Source organism: Phascolarctos cinereus, unplaced genomic scaffold (assembly GCF_003287225.1).
Source record: "Phascolarctos cinereus isolate Bilbo 61053 unplaced genomic scaffold, phaCin_HiC Scaffold_3;HRSCAF=262, whole genome shotgun sequence".
NCBI classification, from domain to species: domain Eukaryota; kingdom Metazoa; phylum Chordata; class Mammalia; order Diprotodontia; family Phascolarctidae; genus Phascolarctos; species Phascolarctos cinereus.
The window spans coordinates 92652883-92671165 of NW_027555736.1; the positions used below are offsets into that span (position 1 = coordinate 92652883).

The 18283-nt window shown below is 38.1% G+C and overlaps 1 protein-coding gene across 1 annotated transcript in view; it reads left to right on the top strand.

The window, feature by feature from the left end:
- SHTN1 (shootin 1) overlaps positions 1–18283 on the top strand; it is a 116743-nt gene that overhangs the window by 51776 nt on the left and 46684 nt on the right. Inside the window, 2 exon segments of the mRNA XM_020988167.2 lie at positions 2411–2505; positions 12608–12754. Of these exon segments, the coding sequence (XP_020843826.1) occupies positions 2411–2505; positions 12608–12754 (242 nt within the window).

Below are 18283 nucleotides of genomic sequence, written 5' to 3' on the forward strand. Positions count from 1 at the left end.
TTCTCATAAGATTTGGAAAGATTTGGGTTCAAATTCCACCTCTGACATTTACTTAGTTGTATGACCACGGGTCACTTAACTGTTGAACCTCAGTTTCTTTATATGTAAAATGGGAATATTCCTTATGATAAATACCTCATAATTTCTATGAGGACTAATTTTTTTTGGGGGGGGAACTGGACCTGTAATTTCATCAATGAAGAGAACTTCCAGTGGGGAAACAGCTTCCACCAATGCAGATCACCGAATCTTTGGTGGCTTACAATCTTAGACATTTATTGGTGAGACTTGGAGGTTATGCGAATTGCCCACTCACAAAGGCCATATGTGTCAGAAGTTTAGGTGATATAATATATTCAAACATTTTCAAACTTTAATATGATGTATCAGTGTCAGTTCTGGCTGCTGTTGTGAGTGGTAGTAGTAGTTAGTCAGTCAGTTAGCTAAGTATCTAAGTTCCAGGCACACTGTTAAGTGTAAGAGATAACAAGACATCAAAAAACAGCCCCTAATTTCAAGGAGCTCATGCTGGCCAGGTTTCTAATGATTAAATTCAGTTTCTATGAGGACTGTAAAGAATCTTTGCCATTAGGTTGCAGATATCCTAGCAACCCATAAAAACATCATTAGCTATTAATCTGTAAAACCCTTAAGATGCAAAATACTATTAGTGTTAAGTTATATTATCCATTTTATTGTAGGATCATAAGATTTTAGATTTTGTAGGAGCCTTGAAGTTCATCTGGTCCATCTCATCTTTGCAGCATGCCACCCTCCCTACCATTTTATAGACAACAAAAACTTGAGGCCCAAAGAGATTGTGATATGACCCTAAGTTTGTTATACTTGATTTTTTGAAGGACCATGCTGATTTTTTTTACAAGCTTGCTCTGAGCCTTATATTATTTTTTGCGATAGTAATAGTTTTTTTCAAAATCATGTTGCTATGAATAATGTCATATCATTAGATTACTTGTAAGTGTACATCATTTCCTTGAATAACAATCAGGGGATATCAAAAGCCACTGTGTGTCACAGCTCACCTTTTTTTTTTTTTAATTATAGTGTCTTGCCATGAAAGAGAGGTTTTGACCGTAGGCTTTCAAATTGTCTTAAATATTTTTTATCTTGTTCATAAAGTTTCTTTTTAAAATGGGATGGAAAATCAGTTGACTCTCAGTGACCTATAATCCATATCACAAAGTGCCACTTATATTGCTTTACCACCAAAAGACTGTTAGGCTTTTGTCCAAGGAGGCAGAGGATTTACAGAGTATGGAGTTTAAAATTCTATGTCATTACTCTGGAAACCAGTCCTTAGCCAGTTAGGACTGAAGTGCATTGGCAGAGCAGTGAATGAAAGCAATTATTAAGAGAGCTCTTTAAAAAAATACATTTTATTGATATGGCTCACAGGTTAAGATTGAGGTACATTGGCAAAAGAGGACGAGAAAGTGAACAGAGTGCCTTCCTGTATTATGCTTAATGTCTGTCTGTATCATTACACCCTCCCTTCCATCAGTATTACATTTTAACAAAATATGACACAATTTAAAAGGTGGCAGAGAAATTGGCCTGATGTTTTTTCTGATGAGCTTTTTTCTAATGGTATCAGTTAGTGTAAACCTCTAATGCTGCTTCCGAAGTTTGTGAAGTCCACAGCCCTTCCTTTCCTGTCTAAGATCTCCCAGTACTCCTGAATCTGTGATGTCACTGATGTGGGGAGAACTCCGATGATGTCGATCACAACCCATCCATTCTTGCCTCTTCTGGGCAACTCTTGTGACTATCAATGAAGCCATATAGGTTGTCCATCATTTATTCCTTGCTCTTGACTTGGGGCTAGCCCATCTTTTTTTTTTCCCAATCATCAGTTTCTTTTATGACATCCTTTTGGTCACTTCTGATTCTTTCCTTGTTTGTACTGTAACATGCCATATCATTTAAAATTGTTTCATGGTATAGCTGAAGGGTACTTCTAATTCAGCCCTCTAATTTTTGAAATGGGGAAATTAAGGAACTGGGAAGTGAAGTCATTTATTTACTCAAAGTCACATTGGTATGTAACACACATCTTTGTTCTGATCAAATGATCTGCATCTTTGAAAAAAATAATGGCTAACATTTTATAGCTTTTTAAGGTTTGCAAAATGCATATCTTATTTGATCCTCACAACAATCCTGAAAGGCAAGTGCTACAATTTTCCCCATTTTACAGATGAGGAAACTGAAACAAAGTCTAAGTGACTCACCTAGGGCCACACAACTTGTAAGTGTTTGAGGCTGGATTTGAACTCAGGTCTTACAGATTCCAGGTCCAATGTTCTACTCACTGCTCCACCTACCTATCTCATTAAACACATATGTAACAAGCTTCTTATTCATGATCCTGTCCTCATCCTTTTAACAGTGTCTATACTAGCAGTGGAAGAGTATGAAGAAATGCAGGTGAACCTTGAATTGGAAAAGGATCTTCGGAAGAAAGCCGAGACATTTGCACAGGAGGTGAGTTTGGCTCATGAAAACAAAACCGAGACTGGTTTTAAAACAAAACCAGACCAACAAAGCTCTTTGCCAATGACATAACAGTCTGACTTTCTGAGGCAGGGGTAGAACACAATATGTGAAATTCATCGTCCACTCATGCCCCACCAGAGTATGGAACTTGAAGGCTGGACCACCCACAGCCAGGTTGTCAGGAAGCTTCAGAGAGCCTTGGGAATTTGAGGCAAGCGTCTATGTAGATGAGGTAGGATGATAAAGGATCTCTGTCTCCATGCTTCTTTTCGATTACTCCACAAGCTCTCTTTATGTCAGGTGATTTTTCCACTGTCTTTAGAATTTTGCCATAATGTGTATCCACTATTCCAGTCACTCCACAGTTGTTATCTCAGAGATAAGAGAGCCTTAGCAAGCAACACCCTGATTGTGTTCCTTTTGTCTACATGCTATTCAATTCACTGATTCATCTCATTCATTCATTCAGCCTTCTTTCTATGTTCTCTTTATTATTTATCTCCAATTTATCCTGTCTTTACCTTGTTTGTTTATAGTTGTTTGCATGTTGATTTCTCTCATTAGACTATGGGGCTCCTTGTGAACAGGGACTGTCTTTTGCCTTTCTTTTATCCCCTGGGCTTAGCACTGTGCCGGATACTTATAAGGTGCCTAATAAATGCTTATTGGTTGTTTACAGAGTACTGTGCTAGGTACTGAGGGAGATTAAAAAGATAAAAAAAGTCAAAGGTTTCCATATGCCTTTAAACAGAATACAGTTTAGTGGGGGGATAAGACAGATGTACAAATAACATGATAAGTGCATGAGAGAAGTACGAAGAGTTGTGGGAGTTTAGAGCAGAGTATTAATAACAGTTGACATTTTTAAGTTCTGTAAGATACTTCACATATATTTCCTCATTTGACAAACCAGTGCAAAAACACTACGGGTATTTTTAAATCTCCATTTTACATAAGAGGAAACAGAGGCTCAGAAGGGTAAATGAGTAGCTTGTCCTTGATCACACATTTAGTAAATGCTAGAGGTGAGATTCAGATGTAGGTCTCTCCCAGCTCCCAAGCCTATGTCTTTTCCCACTATACCATATTACTACTACTACTACCACTAGCACTACTACCACTACTACCATCACGACCACCACCTCCACTACCACTACCACCACCACTACTACTACTACAACCTGACATTTATCTATCACTTACTGTATGCCAGGCACTGTGCTAAGCACTTTATACTTATTATTTCATTTAATTCTCACAACAAACCTGATGTAGGTGCTATTATGATCCTTCTTTAATAATAATAATAATAACAATAATAACTAATATTTGTATAGCACTTACTGCATGCCAGGCACTATGCTAAAAACTTTAGAATTATTATCTCACTTGAGATAATACTATCTTTTGAAAGGGAAAAATCTTTTCTAACTGGAGTAGAATGTGAGCTGGGTCTTGAAATATGGATTGGATTTTACCAGATGGAAAAGGGGGAAGACATTCTAGGAAAAGGAAAAAGTATGAGCAAAGACTTATAGAGGTAGAAAAACAATGAGGCGAGCTTATGAAAGAGGGAGCTCCAATTTGGCTTAGATGCAGACATATGAGGTCATTAAACAAAGGCAGCATTAAATAAAGATGGAACTGTGGGGTCAGACCCAGATTCTAGATGACTTTAAATGTTCTACTGGAAAGAATGCTTCATTTGTAGTCAGAGGACCTAGGTTCTACCTCAGTGGCATGCTTTACGTCAAAGATACAACTGTACTGTGTACACAGGAACCTCTTCAAAAGGTCACTTACTGCTTCTGTTGTCATAAGGTTTGTGAGAAATGCAACTGTAACAATCAAGGTAGAATTGTGACTCGAGAATTGAGACTGGCAGAAATGATATCTTGGCTGCATGAATTGGACAAATCACTTAAACTCTTCAGACCTCAGTTTCCTCACCTATAAAATGAGAGAGGTTGGACTAGATATGGACTCTAAGGATCCTTCTCACTCTCAATCTATGATCCTAAATGTGAAGTAAGCAAGAATCAGTGAAGATTTTTTCTTGTTTTGTTTTGTTTTTAGGCAGTTGGGGTTAAGTGACTTGCCCAGGGTCACACAGCTATAAGTGTCAAGTGTTTGGTCTGAGGCCAGATTTGAACTCAGGTACTCCTGACTTCAGGGCCGGTGCTTATCCACTGTGCCACCTAGCTGCCCCAGCAAAGATTTTTTCAAGCAGTGCAGAAGACGTAATCATCCTTGTGCATAGGTGATATTCAACTATACAGGATGGCTTGAAGTGGGGAGATATTAGAATCTAATGGTTTCTCTAGGAGTGATTATATTTTCTTAGATGAGAGATAATGAGGAACCTAGAGTAGAGAAGTGGAAATAAGCATGGAAATAGGGTAGATGTATTTTGAAGGTAAAAATTATAATACTTGGTTATTGTTTTCTCATTGTTCCTACAACCTGCTTATTGTAGGAAAAGAAGGGCTTTCTAAAATGACATTAAGATTTGGAACATGGAGGAGTTATAGTACCCTTAACAGAAAAAGAGAAATTAGGAGGAAATTCAAGTTTGGGTAGAAAGATGATGAGTTCTGGGCATATTGGCTTGGAGGGTCTGTTTGAACAAGAGACAGTTAAAAATTCAGATCAAGAGCTTGATAGAGAGGTCAGAACTAGAGTTAGATTTGAGTCATCTGTAGAATTGACAATAGAAGTTAGAGAAGCATATCAACTCACCAAGGGAGAGATTACAGAGAAAAAAAGATAGGTCAAAGTCAGCTGAGTAGGGAAATCTAACATTTACAGCAGCTTTTCTGTATCATGGATGTTTTTGACAATCTGGGAAGCTTAGGGACTCCTTAGAGTATAAAAGACTTAGTATTATAGAAGAAACCAGTTCTATTAAAATAGTTATCAAAATATATTAAAAAAAAAACCCAAGGGTTACAGACCCCAGGCTAACAACCCCTGATTAGGTGTTAGGAGAAAGAGAAGTAAGCAAAAGAGAGAAAAGAAGCCATCACAGAGCAGGTGGAGGAGTAGGATGGGCAGTTAAAATGTTTGAACACTATGGCTTTTCGTCCTGTTGACCTTTGGAAATGACAGATGCTGTAACTGGATGGAACTGTGTAAGTGACTGGAGTGAATTTCATTTACATGTAGTCTTCTGAATTAGTGTATCATGCTGTGGGACTTCGGGAAGCTATTTAAAGGGTAACAGTAAAAGAGTATCTTCTCTAGAAAATCTAATGACTTCTTTTCAGTCTTCATCGTTGACCTCTGAGCAGTGTTTGACATTGTTGACCCCCCTCTCCTCCTGGATGCTCACTACTCTATGAATTTTCCAATGCTTTCTCTAGGTTTTCCTCTTACTATCTTACAGCATCTTCTTTGTTTCCTTTGCTGAATCGTTATCTCTCACATCTCCTAGCTATGGACATACTCAAAGGTTCTGTGTCCCTTCTCTGTTTTGGTTTGGTGACTTCATCACCTCTTACGGGTTTAATAATCATCTCAATGCATGTCTCCAACTTATTCATCACTCTCCTGAGTTCAGAGCCACTTTTCAGACTAGATATTTTATTAGTCATTCAAATGTCCAAAAGAGAAGTAAATATCTTTCCGTATAAAACTCACTCTTCTTCTGCACTTCCCTATTTATGTCTAGGGCACCACCATCTTTCCAGTCACATGGGTTCCAGTCAATATCATCGCTTGTTCCTCATTCTACCTCACCACACAGTCAGTATCATCCCTTGCTCCTCATTCTACCTCACCACACAGTCAGTATCATCCCTTGCTCCTCATTCTACCTCACCACACACAGTTAATCAGTTGTGCAAAATCTTTTTGTTTCTTCCTTCACAAGAATCCACCTCTTTGGGTCTGGGTAATTGGGTCTAACACGGTGACTTTGCCATCATCATTAAGAAGTTTCAGTGAAAGCTGGGATTGTTATGAAAGTGATAAATGGGATTTGCATGTACACAGAAACAAACTGACATTAGGAATAAATCCAGAGAAATTAAAAAAAAAGACTCCACCTCTTCCTTTCTATTCACCCAGGTAACACCTCAAGTTTAGATTCTCATCACCTCTCACCTGGACTATTCCAATAACCTTCTAATAGGTTTCCCTGCCTTTTCCCTTCACTTTCTCTGGGCCGTCCTCCACACTGAAGTCAAAGTGACTTTACTAAAGTGTATGCCTGACCATGTCAGCGCCACTATTCAATATCAATGGTTTCTCATTACCCCTAAGATCAAATATATACTCCTCTGTTTGACATTTAAAGCCTTTCAAGAATTGGCCCTAATCTATCTTTTCTAGTCTTCATATAAACTTTCCTCCATTAGAATGGGAGCTCCTTGAGAGCAGAGACTGGGGTTTTTGTTTGTTGATTTTGCTTTTTGTCTTTTTTCATATACCTACATTCAGCACAGTCAGTACCTGGCTCATAGTAGCGGCTGAAGAAATGCTTGTTGACTTCATGTCCTCCTTAGTCTGGCCAAACCGTCCTTGATTCTGGTTTTCATGCAGTATACTCTTGCCTGTCTTCATGCCTCTGTACAGATTGTTCAGCTTCCCCCTCTTTTTTTCCCCCTCTGCTTCTTAGAATCTCTAGCTTTCTCCAAGATTTGGTGCAAGCATCACTTTTTACATAAAACACTTCCTGAATCACCCCTCTCCCTAACTACTGGTGTCTTTCCCACAAAATCTCCTGCTATTTATTTTTAATAGACCCACACATGTATGTGTTGTTTCCTTCTAGAATATTAACTCCTTGAGAGCAAGGACTAATTCATTTTAGACTTTGTTGCCTTAGTGCTTAGCATTTGGTTGGCATTTAGTGGATTCTTGTAGATTGATTGATTGAAGGGAAAGAAAGCCCTGATTGGAAAGTAGGAGTGGAAGGAAGTTAAAGAATCAGGGTTCTAAGGACAACATTTGAAAATCATTTTCTGGTTTGGTGAAATAGCTTTTCCAAGCTTAAATGTCATTGTCCTGCCAGTATGCTTTGGGAAGGGTTTAATAGAAGATGATCTACCTCAAAGCATTATGATTCATTTCTTTTAGAGGCTCTAATGAAAGGTAAGTAAATATTGTCATTTTATTACTGTGGGGGGAGAAAAAGGAACCAAAGTATGTCAGAGTCCTCTGGAGGAAAAAACCTGTAGGAGTATAAATAACAGACATAAATAAGCAATGGGGTGGTGAGGGGTGGGGAAGGGAGATATCAGCATGAATATACTTATGTCGCTAAAGTGAAAAGTTTGGCTGATTTTGACTTCAATGCCAGGGTCGTATTTGGAGAGACATTTTAAGTTTCCCATCTGTTCTTTATAGAATGGCATTAGAATACAAAGCTGCTTGGGGAAGGCCTTGAAGGCCATGGTAGCAGTGGAGAGGAGAGATCAAAGGAGCAAGATTGCACAAAGAATAAGGAAACGAATTAGCTGCTCTTCCATAGCGAGATTGTAATAAATATTTATTGCTGGTGATAACAACATGGGCATGTTAACCTCAATGAGAGAACAAAATGGAAATGTGAGGTGGGGACAGGAAAACAGGAACAGTGGCATTTAATATTGCCAGTAACAGGGATACTTGCATTAGTGTTGAACATTAAAAAGCAAAAAAAAAAAATCAAGATATTACCTTAAGCATTTTTATGAATCCAGGGTAAAATATACTTTATTGTGATAGTGAATCTCTTTCTCTTTCTTTAAAGATAAAATCAGATTGAAAATAGCATAAGGGGGGAAAATAAACAAGAAATAACCCAGTACTAGAAAATATGAACTCAGAGCATTTAATAAGACTCCTAACTCAGCTGTTTCTTTTGGACTGTATTAAGATATGAAACCTTGTGCATTGTTTTTTCAGTACATCTTTGCAACTTTTTGTTGGAAGATGCCTTTATCACCTATTGCTTATATGGTCCTTATGCTAGCTAATATAACTTATAATTAATAAATATTTATGAAGTAAAACAGTGCCTGCCCATAAGAAGCTTAAAATCTAGCTGGAGGAAACAACATACGGAGATATAGGTAGAAAATAATAGTAATACAAACCAGTCTTTATATGAACCTTGAAGTTTGCAAAGTGCTTTATAAATATTATCTCATTTGATCCTTACAACAACCTGAGAAGTAGGTGTTATTATTATTCCCCATTTTACAGATGAGGAAGCTGAAGCACAATAATGTTAAATGACTTGACCAGGGTCACACAGCTAGTAAGTGGATGACACTAGATTTGAACTTAGGTTTTCCTGACTCTAGGTCCAGTATGCTATACCTAGCTGCCTCAAATTAGGCAGAGAAGGTTCTAGCAACTGGGAGAGAATCAAGAAAAGCTCCATCAAAGAAAACTAGGAATTCTAAGACATGGATATGAGGAGGGAGGAATGAATTCCAGGCCATGCATTCCTCATTTTGCATATTTGTTTGTGATAATACTGATGACATTAATAGCAATCTTTTATATTTGTACAGATTTGTATAAATTTACCTTATTATTGACAAAGCACTTTCACATGCACTATCTCCTTTGATCCTAATGATCAAAGGTCATTTGGGCAGGTGGTATCATTATCCTTATTTTACAGAGAAATTACTAGAGGTCACACAATTACTAATCCCACAAGGGATTATATTGTCTGTGGCATATACCTCTAAGTTTTTGATCATTCATTTCCTCCTTCCTGGAGTCCTCTTCCCTCCCTCACTTAAAATCTGTCCCGTTATTCGCTGTCCACATTAAGTCCCAAGCCTTTTCCTCATCCTAGCCCACACAGATCTCTTCGTCTGGACTAGTCCCCTACCACCCATTGTTTGTCCCACTTGACACTTAGTCATAAGCTAAACATTGTAGTCTGCAGGTATTGTAAAGGATGTGCTCTGGGTAAAGTCCTCTGTTAGCGCTAGGCTTATAAAGACAAAAAAGAGCTATAGTCCCTGCCCGCAGGATGTTGACATCCTAATGCGGCATATACAAACAAGAAAACTGATCACATTTGATGTGTATGTTTTATTTCCCCTACTATATTCTAATGGAAATAGGACTATGTAGTGTATATATATCTAAATAAATATTTCTTGACAGCCTCATCTGGGAAAAAACACTGTGTTAGCTGTTATGAGAGCATCCAGTGAAGTATCTGGAACTGAAGGTTGATGAAGAGGAGTAGTGTGAGATGATTTAACAATCTACATCAGTACCTGGACAGAGATAAATTATGTTTCTTGGCATTTGAGTCTCAAGAGAGTGGTTTTGCTCACACGACCCCTAGCCAACCCTTCATAATTCAAATTATTTCTCAACAGACCTCTCTAGGTCTGGCCCTTGCAGAGATCTGGTCCTATTCTTCTGCTCAGAACCTTTCAGTAACTCCCTTCTGCCTCCTGAGTAAAGTTCCTTAGCCTGGTATTCAAGACCTCCTATAATCTGGTACCACTTCATTCCTCCCTTCTCATATTCTGTGCTCCAGCCAAGGTGTCCTCTCTCATCCCCCTTCCCTCACCATACTTTCTTTCCTCCCTGACTTTTGCTCAAGCTGTTTCCTGTGCCTGTATCCTATTGTCCCACTTCCATCTCTTAAAGCTCCTCTCCACTGCCATCTCCTTCAGGAGCACATCCCTCACCCTTCCAGGTATCAATGATTTTTCCTTCCCCTACTTGCAATCTCATGCAGTTTTTTGCTTATATCTGTATAATGCAATTACCGTATGTTACTGTTTCTTGTAGTTACTTGTGTGTGCACCCTGTTCTTTCCCTTCTACTCAGCTATAACACCTAATATTTATATAGTGCTTTTAAGTTTGCAAAGAACTGTGCATATGTTAACTTATTTGATCTTCACAACAACCCTGTGAGATAGGTGCTATTATTATCTCCATTTTACAGGTAAGGAAACTGAGGAACTGAAAGTTTAGGGTCATATAGCTACTAAGTATTTGAAATAAGATTTGAACTCAGGTCTTCCTTACTCTAGTCTTGCTCTCTGTTTACAGAGCTACCTGGCTGCCTCAAACCTAGATCTAACTAGAATGTCAGCTCAATGAGGTCAGGAACTAGGTCTTAACCCTGTATACAGAAGCCACTTTATAGATTTTGTTGAATTGCAATTGAATTTAATCCCTGTGGATCCATTAGAGAAAGTCAGTAAATATATATTAAGTGTTGGGCACTGTGCTGAGATCTCAGGGTACAAAGAAAGGCAAAAGAGAGTCCCCACCCTCAAGGAGCTTACAATCTAACAGGAGAAGGCAATACCCCAAAGCTTCTTACCCGGAGTCACTCAGCTACAAATACTGGTCTTTGAGGTTTCTTCACTACTCAGTCAACAAATAGTTACTGAATACCTGTAAGAACAAAACACCATGATTGAGACCATGGCATATCCCATAAAGAAGTGTCAAGACAGGCTCCCTGTGTTCCCAGAGGCCACCATAATTTTGTAATAATAATGTTAATAGCTAACACTTACATAGTGCTTACTATGTGCCAGGCACTTTGCTAAGTGCTTTACAGTTTTATTGCATTTGATACTCACAACAGCCCTAAGAGGTAGGTGCCACTATTATCTCCATTTTACAGATGAGGAAACTGAGGCAAATAGAGATTAAGTGACTTGCCCAGGGTTACACAGCTAATAAGTGTCTGGAGGCAGAATTTGAACTCAGGTCTTTTTTACTCCAGGTCTGTTGCTTTATTTCTTTTTAATCCATTAGGAAACTAATGCCCAGAAAAGACAAATGGCTTGTCTAAGGTGGCACCAGTAGCAGAGCCAGGATTTAATGTCAGGTCTGACCTGAAATTCGGCACTCTGTCCATCATACTGCTCTGCCACTCATGGCATATGTTTAGTGCCAACAAATAACACAGGCAGTGAGTCCTATAGGAAATCAAGTGTCCTAAGGCTTTAAATGCACACATTTTACAAAATAATGCTAGATGCCAGGCTATGCCAAGCTTCCCTGCAGCTGATGTTGCTGTTTGTGAATGCCAAGCTCTGAAAATTAATCAGGGTGCAAATAATAGTGTTCTGTCATTTTTCTGCATGAAAAAAAGTATCTTGGTTGAGTGTATTCTACACATGAGAGACTGACAGGTGGAAGCACATGCTTCCAAAGAGCAGATCTGCAGCATTCATGTCGTTCCTGCCTCTAGCTCCTACAGATGGTGGAATTGATATGTTTTGTTTTCCAGGCAAAGCTAAATCATTATTGCCCATCCCTGTCCCTGATTCATTTAAGACTCATTAATTAAGTGCTGCTCTGTATCTTGATACTTAGGGCCAGGCACTGAAGGTCACATACAGATGAAGAACAACACATGGTCCCTGTCCTCAAGTAGCTTGCACCCTGTATTATTTATTTAGTCATTCAACAAATGTTTATTGGGTGTCTGCTATTTGCAAGATCCCCGAGTCCCCTGCTGGTTTGTGTCCCCCTGACAGTGATTTTAGTGCTAATAGGTTATTCTCATGCCCTATCCTTGAAAGGGAAGAGAGAAGGGAGGAAAGTAGCCTCCATAGGTGATCACATTTTAGGATCATGTCTAATCGGAGGATTGTGGTAAATCTTTCTTGGGAAAAAGTAAGAGCAGATCTAGATGTGATTATGGAATATGTGGGCTTTATATTTTTTTAAAGTGATATAGAGTACCTGAAGACTGGAATGCTGATCCAGAAAAAAACAAATTTCAGAGTTTGAAAAATGTGACCCTGGGGTCACCCTCCCGCTTTACATGTATAGGGTGAAAAAAAATTAGTGAAGTAAAAAAGAAAAAAAAATCATTTTTACTTCTGCTAACTACTGTTTAATCTGTGTGGGAGTAAACACATTGTAGTGCCCCCCAAAATATTGTCTAGGATATTCTTGGTATTTATACGGCTGTGTTAAATGCTGTCTTTTTTTTCCCCCCAGCATCTTAGCTCAGCTAAAGAGCCTTTAAGATGTATTCCTTTACCTACCCTGGAAATGAAAATTCAATGGGCCTTTCTTTTTCTTTTCATCAAGTTGCACTTGGAGATCTAAGTGGAACAGTTTGTCTATTTCTTTGTTATTAACTTTTGCAGATGTTCATTGAACAAAACAAGCTTAAGAGACAAAGCCACCTTCTGCTGCAGAGCTCGGCCCCTGACCAGCAGCTTTTGAAAGCTTTAGAGGAAAATGCAAAACTCACCCAGATCTTAGAAGAAGAGAGAATTCAACATCAACAAAAGGTAAAGCTAGATTTTCTTTCAGAAGACTTTAAAAAAAATTTTTTTCTTTTAAATTTAAACACAGTCAGCTAGTTATTGATTATTTGTTCTAACTGAGGGGTCAGTACAGAATGGATGAATGAAGTCCACATATATAATTCTACACTTCACGTTATTCATTGGTTTCTGTCTTCTTGCAGCCAGCCTTGACCAAAAAAAAAATTACCAAACTGAACTAAAGGACACACTGTATTTAAAGTTCAAATGAATAGTAAAAGATAGGAAGGAGCAAGGGAAGGAAGCAGAAGGGAATGGATAATGCAGAACCTGGATAATTGAGAGTTGATTGTATGTCTTAGGTTTTGAAGTAAAGTATTCTCAAAAAAAAAATTCTCAAAGTTTATCTTTAGGGAATACTGAAGCTTTATTCCCTAACTTTCAAGGGAGTAAAAGAGACCCATGGGAGTAGTAATTGCTTGCTTATAGAAAAGCTAGTTTTGTCAACTATCCCAAATTGTATACATTTAAAGAGTTGGTGAGTGGTTCTTTCAATGTGCCATTCAAGCCAACGTAGCCTACCCATAGGGAACTGGAGGCTTCAAGCAGAAAAGGATAGTCCTTGTAGTGGCTGAAGAGAGAGGAAGTGGGAGAGGAGAGAGGGAAAGAGGTGGAACAAGGACTTTAAAATTAAAATATCTACTTTAGAAAAATTACATCAGCACTGGCGGCACTTAAAATGTTTGGGGGTAGAGTCGGGGGTGGAAGGAGGAAAGAGCTTATAAGATGCCATTTGTTAATACTTACATGTCCCCTCTATTCAATAACAATTGCGATTTATTTTGGGGAGTGCTGTTATTTTTACAAAATAATCATTGAAAGGGCTAGGATGGAGGGACAGAGTTAAGTTAATCTACTTAGGTACAACTATGTGTGAATTATTTGGGACAAAGTGAAGTAATTACATTGATTGATGTACAATTAACCTTAGAACTTTTTCATCTTTAAAAATATTTTAAAATAGATCTTTAATGATATCTTTTGTTTTTATATCGCCTATATTTTCTCTTTGTATTTCTTCCCCTCTACCCTACCAGGGAATATCCCATATAGCAAAGAATTACGTTTAAAAAAAAGAAAAAGAATTTCAGTAAAATCAATTAGTGCATCAAAAATATATGTAATATGTCACGCCCATGGAGCCCCTACTTCTACAAAGGATTGGGGGAAAGGAGGTGTCCTTTTACATCTCTTCCTTACTCATTAAAATTTTTCACTATTAATTTTGGTCATTTCATAATTGTTCTTTGAATTTCAATTTACATTGTAATAGCCATTATTATATCTATTGTTTTCCTGGTTCTATTTACTTCATGTTTCATAGATTCATATGTTTTTAAAGGTTATCTGTATTTTTCATTTAATCTTTTTTAAGGCACATTAATTCCATCATATTCATGTACTACAACTTGTTTAGCCATTCTCTATGAATGGGCATATGCTTTCTTTCCAATTCTTTGTTAACCCAAAAAGTGCTGCTATAAATATTTTGGTATATTTGAATCTTCTCTTTTTATCTTTGACTTTATATGTGTATGTTAATATGCAAGATTTCCTTTAACGGTAGCCACTTGATTTACATGACATGTCATTAAATTTATAAGATTAAAGCACATTTTTTATTCTTCATCATGAAACCACATTTTTTTTATCATATTGAATATTAAGCATCACTTCGATGAACAGTCCATTTTCCCAAGTTTAGCCTTTATTGTAACCCATAGATTTTCAGTTGAGTTTTAATCAGTTGAGTTCCACGGCCATTTGAGAAGGAAATTTATTTCCATGTCTTCAATAAATTTCTTAACCTTTCATGATGTATGGCAGGGTGCAAAATCCACATTCCAGGGGTCCGTTTCCATTTGAGAATTTCTGTAATTCTGGAAAAGTTCTTTGTCTCAGTATATCATTGTATTTATCACAGTCCATCATTCCCTCAAAGAGGGCTAACCTTTCAGATTCACTGGAAGTTAAATAAAATTCCTCAAACATTCTTTGAGTGTGTATGTTTGATGGTCTTACCGGATCATTTGGACTTCTGGTAACAGTTTTGATAAAGTATTGAATAAAAAAATCTCATGAGTAAGAAATTACCTCTTTCAAAGCTTCAGTCCTCCTAGATCTATACTGTATTGCTCATAAGTATTTCTTCTTCATGGTGGTGGTAAGCAATTGCTTGGTTCTTTTTCCCCTTATTATTCTTCCACCTTCAAGAAGCTTGTGCTGCCTTGTAGAGGAACCACTAATAAGCCTTCTAAGGAAGGGAAGAGAACAAACATTTAATAAGTGCTTACTATGTGCCAAATAGCGTGCCGAGCACTTTACAAATACTATCTAACTTGATCTGCACAACACCCCTGGAAGATAGGTGACATTGTGACCCCCATTTTACAACTGAGAAAACTGAAGCAGACACAAGTGGTTGCATAGTTAGTAAGTGTTTGAGGCCAGATTTGAACTCAGGTCTTCCTAACTTCAAGCTCAACACTATCCACTGTGCCACCTAGCTGCCTGCCAGGTCTTTTTGAAGATCATTGCTTATTTTCTGAGGATTAGATTGGTTTTCAGTTTGTCAGTTTTGGGTGTTGTTTTTAATTTTCTATCATACTTTACATTTCAGTTCAATGCACCTAATTCTGCTTCATTGTGGGCTTGAATGATCCTTAAAATATGTGACTTCTTCATGCCAACAGCTACTACAATATCTCCACCGTTTATCAAAGTATGCTCTTTAAGACCGATATACCTTTTTCATGTTTGTCTGGAGTCGTATCCATTCTTAAAAACCTCAGGATTAAAAATACAACAAAAGAGAGCAATAAAACATGGATGTGGCACAAAAACCAGCACTCAGCTGACAGAGAGCTAACTAAATGTGGAGAAACTGACTCAATCAAGTTTCATCTTGTCAGGATCAGATATTCTAAGTTATCTCACTGCCAGTAGAAGCACACATACATGAGAATTACTATCACAAAATGAGACAATATCAGAATCATTGTTTCTCCTAGATAATTCACACACAACTGTAGTATTATTGGCGATTTAGTCCATGATCTTGGAAAAATTTCAACATCCTTCAGTCTTTTTTTTTTTTTGCATTTTTTTAGGCAATTGGGGTTAAGTGACTTGCCCAGAGTCACACAGCTAGTAAGTGTCAAGTGTTTGCTCTGAGGCCGGATTTGAACTCAGGTCCTCCTGACTTCAGGGCTGGTGCTCTATCCACTGCGCCACCTAGCTGCCCCATCAACATCCTTCAGTCTTACTGGATCTGGACCTTTGCCATCAAATCATCTAGTTCAGGATTTCATCACCTTTTGTCTAGAATATTGAAGAGCCTCCTAAATTTTTTTCATATTTCAAATCTCTCCCCTCTCCAGTCCATCTTTCACATAAGCTGCCAAAGTGTTATTCCTAAAGCCCAGGTTTAACCAATCACTCTCCTGGTTAATAAGCTGCGGTGGTTCCCTGTTGTCTATAGAATCCAATATTAGCTCCTTGGTTTGGCTTTTAAAGTCTTTGACTATCTGGCTCCAACCTACCTTTCCAGGCTTACTCCCCTTCACAGACTTTTCTCCTAGTCAGACTCACCTTCTTGTTCTTTCTCACTTACAACATCCCATTTCCCATCACTAGAGATGGAAGCCTTTGTACAGGCTATTTTCCATGCCTCGAATGCACTAAGCCTATCAAGAATCCCCAGCTCCTTCAAAGTTCAATTTAAGCCCTATCTCATATATGAAGCTCTTCTTAATTAACACAGCTTTCATCAAAATAGCCTCTCCCTGTACTTGTACTTATTTTGGAAATACTTACATGGATCAGTGTTGTTTCCCTCTTAATAAATGTAACCTCCTCGAGGACTTTATGTCCAAAGTGCCAAATCAACTCCTGGCATGTAGAAGGCATTTAATAAATGTTTGTTGTTTGAGTGATCCAAACTTCAGATCCAAAAGTTTACCAAATATCTGGATTTCTTACTAGAAAGTTAATCCAGATAGAGGGCTTTAACTGCTTTAAGTAAATTTTCACCCATCTCTGCACTATTTGAGGTTATGCCATTTGTTTGGGCCTGGTAAAAGAAAAATTTAAGTCAGCTTCTTATAATTGATGAAGTTCTGAAAAGGAAAGTGGTGATTACAAAGAGCTGGCATAATTTCAATACAAACAGACTAACCTTGTTTCCTTTTTGGGCTCTATTTCTAAGGTAATCATTGAAGGTCAGTGCTATGAAAATGGTTTCCTATATTTTAGCATAGCTTTTGATGAAGTTATCTCATACCGTTTTCATAGAGAAGATGGAGAGATATGGAATAGATGATAATACAGTTAAATGGATTCAGAGTTGGTTGTATGTTTGGAGCTGAAGAGTAGGTCAGTATGACAGGAGGTCCCCAGTGAAGTGCCACAGGGATCTGTGCTTGGCTCTATGCTGTTTAACATTTTTATCAGAGGTTTAGATAAAGGCATAAATGGTGTGCTTATCAAATTTGCAGATGCCATAAAATAGATGTCAGTTGGATTCACAAGGATCTTGACAGTATAGAGCACTGGACTGTACCTAAAGCCAATAGAGTCAAATGTAAGGCCTTGCACTTGGATACAAACAATAATAATAATAGCTAACATTTATATAGTGCTTGCTATGTGCTAAGCTAAGTGCTTTCCAACTATTATCTCATTTGATCCTCACAACAATCTTGGGAGGTAGGTGCTATTATTATCTCCATTTCGTAGAAGTGGAAACTGAAGCAACAGAGGTGAAGTGACTTACCCAGGATCACAAAGCTAGTAAGTGTCCAAGGCAGCATTTGAACTCAGTTTTTACTGACTCCAGGGCTGGTCCTCTATCCACTGAACCACCTAGCTGCATTGTACAATTGACAAGTATAAGATAGGGAAGGCATGATTATATAGTTGTTCTGAAAAAGGTCTGGTGTTTGATGTACTTCTAAAAGTACCCCATATAAGTTACTAGTGTGATTGATGTAGCAGCCAAAGGAACTAATGACGTCTTGAGCTGCATTGAGAGTCAGAGTCCAGGAACAGGAAAGTGACAGTCCCGCTTCACTCTGCCCTTATCAGACCTCTCCTGGAATATTACTCTCAGTTCTGGGCACCACAATTTAAGAAGGATATTGATCATTTGGAGAGTGTACAGAGTAGGGCACCAAGGATGGTGAAGGGCTTCTGGTTCATGACATAAAAGAATCAGTTGAAGGAAGTACAACTGTTTAGCCTATAGAAGAGTAGATTAAGAGAGATATGGAAGCTGGCATCAAGTATTTGAAAGGATATTGTGTGAATCGGAGATTAGACTCCTCCTGTTTGGCCCTGGAGAGAGAAGGCACCAAACTAGAAGCAAAAGGGAGAGGGCTACAAAGAAGCCAATTGAGGTTTGACTTAAGAGAAAAGTAACAAAACTTCTTAACCATCCACAAGTGGAATGGGCTGCCTTGAGAAGTGGGTAGTTCCCCTCCTTGGAGGTCCTCA